This window comes from Panthera leo, chromosome D4 (assembly GCF_018350215.1).
Source record: "Panthera leo isolate Ple1 chromosome D4, P.leo_Ple1_pat1.1, whole genome shotgun sequence".
NCBI lineage: Eukaryota > Metazoa > Chordata > Mammalia > Carnivora > Felidae > Panthera > Panthera leo.
In genome coordinates, this window is record NC_056691.1 from 92,517,464 (window position 1) to 92,524,801 (window position 7,338).

A 7,338-nucleotide genomic window follows, 5' to 3' on the forward strand; every position below is an offset into this window, starting at 1 on the left:
CTGCACTGCATCCTCATTGTCCCAGGAAGGGGCAAGCCCAGGGCTGCGGCTGGAGTCGCCCCCCGTCCCCGTCCCCCCGCCCGGCCGCAGCCCTGCGGGTCGCACACGCGAACGGCCGCGGCCGGTCCGGGACCAGCGTGGACCCTCAGCAGCAACTCGAGGAGCGCGCCGCTCGCAGCCCAGCCCTCGCGGGCGCGCGCCTGCGCACTGCCAGCCGCCTCGGGCACCGCGGCGCGTGCGCGGAGGAGCCGCCCACGATCTGCGCCTGCGCAAGACAGAGCGAGCCGCCGGCGGCGTACGCGGTGCGAGGGTTCGGTCGGCAACGTTAAGGGCCGCGCGCGCACGCAGGCACGTAAGCACGCACGCCCTGGGGAAGGGCCGCGTTCCGGCCGCTCGCAGTCGGCCCGAGCAGGGGGAAGGGAGGCGCCTTCGGTGTCGGCACGGGCGGAGGGGTGGGAGGGAAGCCCTACGGTGGCCGCGGAGGGACGGCGCTACGGCTCCCACGCTGGGCCAAACGCTGCCGGCCGCCGGGCGCGCGAGCCCCGGGCCCTCCGGGGCGCCCTCGGGCGGGGACGCGTGAGCGGCCGGGACCCGCAGTCGCCGCGCCCTCGGCACCATGATGCGGCCGCCCTGCTCCTTCAGCCCCTCGTGCCGGGGGGACCCGCCGGCCCGGCCGCCCGCACCGCCGGCCTCCCCCGACGCCGGCGCGGAGAGGGCACCTGGTGAGCGGCGGGCGGGCCTGCCCCGGGGTGGCGGGCGGCCGCCGCGTGCCGGGTCCCCGCCGGTCCTCGCCCGCCCCGGAAGCCCGCGGCGCCGACGCTGGAGGACCGTGCGTGGGGGCGGCGGCGGGCGCGTCCCCGCGACGAGCAGGGAGCGGGCGGGGACCCTGCGGACGAGGCCGGGCCGAGGCGAGCCGCGCGGAGCCGCCCGGAGGCGCGGGACCAGGTTCTGGCCAAGCCTGCGGGAAGCTGGGCGCGCCCGGCCGCCGCCTCCGCGACCCTCAGCGCAGACCCCGCGTCCCCGTGGCAGGGCCCCCGTGTGATGTGTCTCCCGAGCCCGCAACCAACCTGGCCGCCCCGGTCTCACACGTCCTGTACTTGCATGTTTTTCCACCCACAAGTTATTTAGGCGACCTGTGAGTGGCAGTTACCAGAGAGCCACTTGGTATTTAGTTCTCCTTTCCTTGCGCCCAACCTGTGGGCCTGTGATGGCACCACTGGCAGTCAGCTGTCCTCCGCCTGCTGGGCACGGCCACCAGCTAACCCCCAGCACCCCGGGGAGCACAGCGCAGCGAGCATCCCTGCTTTGCAGAGCAGGGATGGGAGGGTGACGTAAACCGCTCCAGCTTGCTCATAGTGGGTGACCGCGCCAGGGTTCAGGCCCGGCAGGTGACCTCGGAGCCCCGCAACCCGCTGTCTGCAGCACTTGGCCTGTCAAGTTGCTGAGGCGAACTCATCCGTCTGTGTCCCCGTGAAATGTCCCCAGTAGTGCCTGTGGAAAGAGCAACACTCCCCCCCCCCCCCGCCCCCCCACCCCAGCCCCAGCAGATCCCCCTGACCTAGACTCAGTTCCGCTGCGGCCCCAGGGCTGGCTGCTTTCCCAGAACGGATGCACCTGCTCACATCGTCCCGGGGCTGACCCGGCTCCTCTTTGTCGCTTTCCTGCAGGCCACCGCCTCCCCCAGGGCTCAGCTGCTGGCTTCCAGGCCTAGGTGCCCATGACGCCTATGCTGACCACTGCCCGGACACCACCGCTGCCACAAGCTAGCACCACCGCCCGGGCCCCAATGCCGGTCATGCCCATCCCGCGGCGGGTGCGCTCCTTCCACGGCCCGCACACCACCTGCCTGCACGCAGCCTGCGGGCCGGCGCGCACCTCCCGCCCGGCGCGCACTAAGTACAACAACTTCGACGTCTACATCCGGGCGCGCTGGCTCTACGGCTTCATCCGCTTCCTGCTGTACTTTAGCTGCAGCCTGTTCACGGCCACGCTGTGGGGCGCGCTGGCCGCCCTCTTCTGCCTGCAGTACCTGGGCGTGCGCGTCCTGCTGCGCTTCCAGCTCAAGCTGTCGGTGCTGCTGCTGCTGCTTGGCCGCCGGCGCGTCGACTTCCGCCTCCTGAACGAGCTGCTCATCTACGGGATCCGAGTAACCGTGCTGCTGGTTGGGGGCCTGGGCTGGTGCTTCATGGTCTTCGTGGACATGTGAGGGGCAGCGGCGGGCCTGGCTCTGGGGTTTCTCTGGCCCGACCGGCGGCGGTGGGTGCGCCTGTGGCCGCGTTCTCCTCGACGGGGTAGGTCAGGTCCTTGTTCTTCCCAAGCCGGCTCACGGATGGGGGTCGGCCGCGGCGTCCGCCCCGCCCCCAGCCCGTGGGGGAGGGGGGCTGAGGCTGCGCCGCGAAGGGGACGCCGGTGCCCCCTCTGCTGCCGGATTTCCGCCCCGATCCTCCTGGTGTGCCCGCGTCGGTACAGCGCCCGTGGCCGCCAGCCTGTACTTCCGGCCCCCGCGCTGCCAGGGTGGGCCCCGTTGGCCCCGTCTGCCCCGGGGGAGCCTGTGCGTCCCTGCTGCCTGTCCGGCACACAAGCGTGGGCCGGGGTGTGGGAGTCCGTCCTGGCCAGCCGCCGGCCCCCTTCCCGCCAACCCCCAGCCCCTGCCCCAGCCTCAGGGGAGCGTGGGGCTCAGCTTGCTGAGGTACCGCACTGCCACGAGGCTGTTCCCTCTGCCCTGGGCCACCGAATCCGGGCCCGGCTCGCACACTCTGCGTCTGCGACCCTGAGAGGCGTAGGGGGTCCTGCGTCCCAGGCCAGGCTTCAGGGTCTTGTTGGTTTGCTTAGATGCAGTCCAGTGGGGGTGCGGGCGGCCTTGGCAGCTTCCCTAGATCAGGGGCCGGCCCTGGGCAGTGCTGGGTCCGGGGCAGGCCCGTCTTCTTCGGCCGGTTTGTTGACGTCAGGTTGGATGCCACAGCCTCTTCAAGTGTGGATTTCTGAGGAGGCAGCTTAACTCCTTGCTTGCTGGGGGAGGGGCTCTGGCTTCTCTTCCTCGGAGGGGTGGCTGGAGGGGAACCGCACGTGCACGGAGCTGACGTCAGAGGTCTCGAGGAGGTGCAGCATGGCCTGAGCGGGCACCGCAGAAGCACAAGCAAAGCTTCTGTGTAAAAAGCACCTCTCAGAGTTACGCGTGTGCCCCAGGGCCGGGCCTCTAAGCCAGGGACGTTCAGCCCCGTGCTCCTGCCCTGGTGGCCGCCAGAGCAGCTGTGGAGTGAAAGGCAGAAATGCACGGGGGGCGGGAGAGAACAAAGGGCTGGTAGTCCAGCGGGGGCCCGTGTGTTGCCCGGACCCCTGGCCTTGGGCTTCTCTGTCGGAGGAGGACAGAGTGGCCTGGGGGCTCAGTAGTCACCGTGGGTCTCTGGGCAGGTGAGAAGGCGCTTTGAATAATCGTGCTGGGGCAACAGGCAGAGACCAGGGACAGGACACGGCCCCATACTAGGGAGTGACAGACCCACGCTTCACCCTAGCTTGTCCCCACCCCCACCCCCGGGCGTGGGCAGCGCCCCTTTGACCCTGCCTGGCCGGGCAGTCCGGTGGCGGCGGTAGGGAGCTGTCGGACGGTTGGGTCCCACTGGAAGAGAGCCCCCAAGTCAGGTGGAGAAGGCGAAGGGCGCTCGGCGGCGAACCGCGCTCTGACTTGCAGCTTCCAGGTCGCCGACCCGAGGGCGGCCCGAAGGCTCCTGGTTCGCAGTTCTCTTAGTTCCCGGACGGCAGGCGGGGAGCTGACCTGCGTGCACGCCGCTGCTCAGCGCCGCAGAATCTTTTGCACTAAGTCATGCTGTTTCCTCAAAGTTTTGTTTCGTGTTAATTGGCTCGGATTCCCCCAGAGCTCCCGTCGGTGGGGTGGGCACGTGTCCGCGAAGTCAGGACGGCAGGAGGGGTCCGGCCGTGCGAGGGGGTGGCGCACTGAACACAAAGATACTCCGCGTCTCGAGTGCCTGTTAAATTCTTTATTGAAATGAGCCACCTGCATTAAACTTATTTTTTTAACGTGTTGACGGAGTGATTGTTTAAAGCTCAAAATCTGATTTTATTTTTTAAGGATGTAACCAACCGAAAACGTCGCAGATGGCGTCTGTCACGAGTAACACTGGGAACGTGTTGAAGCGGTCACCTGTGATGCCGGGGGAGGGACAGGCGTGGTGGGCTTTGGCGGGCCCACCTTGACCTCGAAGTCCTGGGGACCTGGTCGGGATGGCAGGGACAGTGGCAGCGCTGGCGGGGGGCCCTGGCCGGGTCCACGAGGGCCGACTCCCACCAGCAGACGGGCATGAAGGGTCCTTACAGGGCGAGGAGACGCCCGTGCGGTGAGTGGGAACAGGTCACAGGAGTGAGCGCAGCGTGAGTTCCACTTCAGGGGAAGATACGTGTGTGCGGAGAGAACCCTGGCTGAAAACTAAAGTCGTGGTTCTTGTTTAACCAAAAGCACGTGGGGCGCCCGACCGGCCCAGCCCGCAGAGCGTGCGCGTCTCAGATCTCAGGGTGGGGAGTTCAGGCCCCACGTTGGGTGTGGAGGCTACTGAGAAAAAAGCGTAAGTGACCAAAACACTCGGAAAGATGACAGACGCCTGATTACTTAGCGCCCTCAGCTTGTCAGGGTTTCCTGGCTTCTGTGCAGGGACGCCTGTGTCTGACTTCTCCCAGGTCACCGACGAAGGCAGCATCCCTCCAAGCTGCCATGGCAGCCAGAAAGTGCCACGCAGCCGTTCTCTGCGGCCTCCGGAATCTTGTGGAACGGAGGCTTTTCTCAGAAGAAAACAATCCAAGTCATGTGGGGGGTAGCCTTCGATGGCAGAGCTGGTAACATTCCCGAGAGTGGCAGAGGCTGCTCAGGAGGTGGCGTTTGTCCCGCCTTGGGCGGCCCCAAGGGTTAGGGCGTGCACCTGTAGGCGTGGTCCCCGGCATGCCTCAGGACGCCGGCCTTCCCGGGGCCTCGCCTGGTTCGAGGCCAGGGGGGGTGCTGTCTTCCCAGGCGCCCGAGGCCTGCGTGGCGGGGGCGCTGCTGCGCCACCGGCCTCGCGGGACGCTGAGGCCTGACCCGGGTGCCGTGGCTCCCAGGCAGCGGACCAAGCAGGCTGTGATGGTGCTCGGTGAGCGCGAGCCCTCGGGGTTTGAGGTGCCGTCCAGTGAGGGGTTTCCCGCCAACTCCCACCCACCTCGGGGCCGAAGTCACCCCTGCCCTCAGCCCCTCTCTTCGAGGGCAACATGCAGGGTCCCGGGCGGGTGGACGGCAGGAGGGATGTGAGGTTTCAGTTAAGGAGCTGCCACTCAGAGTGGTCCGGGCCCCGGGGCACCACGTGAGGCGGTGGCTGGCTCAGCTGGGGAGGGTGACCCGTGAGGGCAGCTTCTGGGGAGAGCAGGCTTCCTGCTGAGATGTCTTCTTCAGAGCAGAGCATCTGCTCATTGTGGGCTCAGCATCTTCGAGAAGAAAGGAACGACCTACAGGCCTGGAGGCTTCCGGGGGCCACGAGGAGGCAGGTGCCGGGGCCAAGTGGAGACGAAGCCTGGCCTGAGCACAGGTCCCAGGGCCATGCTGGTAAATGCCCGGAGCCGGAGCTGGCCTGACCGGACCCCAGAGCCAGTGAGCTGGGAGGGCAGGGGGGTCCCTGGTGCTCATGCGGGACTCCAGGTGGGAGAAGATGGGCTCAGAGAGCATCTGGAAGGTTCTGCAGGTGGCAGTGCTGCCCCCGGTGATGGGACAGGACGGAGGTGGGGGCGAGTGGGCCCTTGATTTGGGAACCTGGCCTGCCCGAGAGCTGGGGGGGTGGGGCTGGGGCTTGGCCCGGAGGCAGTGGGTGTGGGGGAGAGGGAAGCCAGGCAGGAGGATGGTCCAGTTGGCAAGGTCGCAGGGAGGCCAGGGTGAGGACAGAAGCAAAGGGAGGCACGGGGCGGGGGCGGGGCGAGGAGGAACCGGGGAAGCACTTTCCTTGAATAAAGGCGCAGGTGCTCGGTCCCTGCGGGCCAGAGCCAGGTGCTGGGACGCAGGAGGAGAAGCCTCTGGGCACTCCTGTGCACTCAGGCTCGCTGTCCAGTCTGTCCCTTTGCTGAGGGACTCCCAGGGCCTGACTCCTCCGTGGCTGGTGTGAGGGGCTGTCAGAGGGGATGGCGGCCAGGAGGGGCAGTGACTTGGGAGCTTCTGGAAACCAGATGCTTATTTGAGAAAGTCTGGGTGCCGTGCAGACCCCGGCGCAGCCGACCGGGCACCTCATGCTCTCTCTGCACTTCTGGCAGCCCCTGAGGAGGTCTCACCTCGAGGGGCAGTCAGTCCCCCGTGTCGTTCCCCATCCCCGCACCCCCTTCCCGGGGCGGGGGGGGGGGGCAGCCAGCTGCATGGTGGGAGGAGGACACAGCCCCACCTGGGAGGACGGCTGGGGTGGGCACGGCCCCTCTCTGGAGCGGAGCGTGACCCCCTCCCCCGGGGGCTGCTGCGGAGGACAGGGCGATCTGCTGGGGCTCCCTGCACAGATACGGCTGGTCCCTGACCTTGAGAGGTCCCTGTCGCTTCCAGCGTGCGATTGGGCGAGGGAGCTGGCGCATGGCAGGGCGTTCGGTGCTGATTCAGCCCTTTCTGGGAAGGGAGCGAGCTTTCTTCTCCTTTCTCCCTCGGTGCTGTTAGGAAAGGGCCTCTCTGGGCCAGCTCCTCCAGGATGGCCTTTCTTCCCATCCCCTCGAGGCTGGCCCGCTGCTCTGCACCCGGGAGCCACTTTCCAGAAATCCCAGCCCCGGGGGGCTGCCGCCTCCCTGACAGCTCCCAGAGGCGGGAGCGCCCTGCCTCAGCAGCATCCCTGCCCGGAGGGGACAGGGAGGGCGGGAGGGAGCCGCTGATTCAGCGGCTCCTGGGCTGCGCCCCTCCCCCTCGCCCCCCCCCCCCCCCCCCCGCGGGCAGCGTGCCCAGGCCTGCTGGCGGCTGTGTCACACGGGGCCTCTGGCAGGGTTGCTGTGGCGCTCGTTGTGTGGCCGGCTCTGCGCCTGGTGCTGGGGGAGGGCCTGCCGCAGAGGAGGGTGCGCGGTGAGCAGGGCTACCTGGGCCCGGGAAGCGAGCGCGCCCTTGTCCAAGAGAGGGCAGAGCCCCACTCCTGGGCCCGTGCGGCCTCACAGGAGCCCAGGCCAGGCCAGACTTCCTCCAGCTCTGGCCAGTTCGACCAGCTCACCTACCACCCTGACCTGGGGCGGGACGCTTCCCCAGCCCTGGGCGGGGACATGATGCAGTGCTGGCCTGTCCTTGGCTCCGGCCTGGCCAGCTGAGGGGGGCAGCTGGGGCCAGAGCCCGGGGGGCACGAGCCAGAACCTCCT

The 7,338-nt window shown here is 68.3% G+C and overlaps 1 protein-coding gene across 3 annotated transcripts; it reads left to right on the forward strand.

Annotated features, from left to right (window-relative positions):
* Positions 1 to 212: 212 nt before the first annotated feature.
* Positions 213 to 4,039, forward strand: TMEM250 (transmembrane protein 250). Of its 3 annotated transcripts, none has more exons than XM_042913599.1 (2): positions 213 to 352; positions 1,668 to 4,039. In XM_042913599.1, the coding sequence occupies exon 2, from the start codon at positions 1,718 to 1,720 to the stop codon at positions 2,204 to 2,206; it is 489 nt and encodes a 162-aa protein (XP_042769533.1). In that variant the 5' UTR covers positions 213 to 352; positions 1,668 to 1,717; the 3' UTR covers positions 2,207 to 4,039. The 3 variants fall into 3 exon arrangements, with proteins under 3 accessions (XP_042769533.1, XP_042769534.1, XP_042769532.1); XM_042913600.1 differs by having other exon boundaries at positions 213 to 348; XM_042913598.1 differs by lacking the exon at positions 213 to 352 and adding an exon at positions 373 to 722.
* The last annotated feature ends 3,299 nt before the right edge of the window (positions 4,040 to 7,338 follow it).

Excerpts from the sequence above, each read along its gene's own strand:
- TMEM250 (XM_042913599.1), top strand. The coding sequence starts at position 1,718 with ATGACGCCTATGCTGACCACTGCCCGGACACCACCGCTGCCACAAGCT.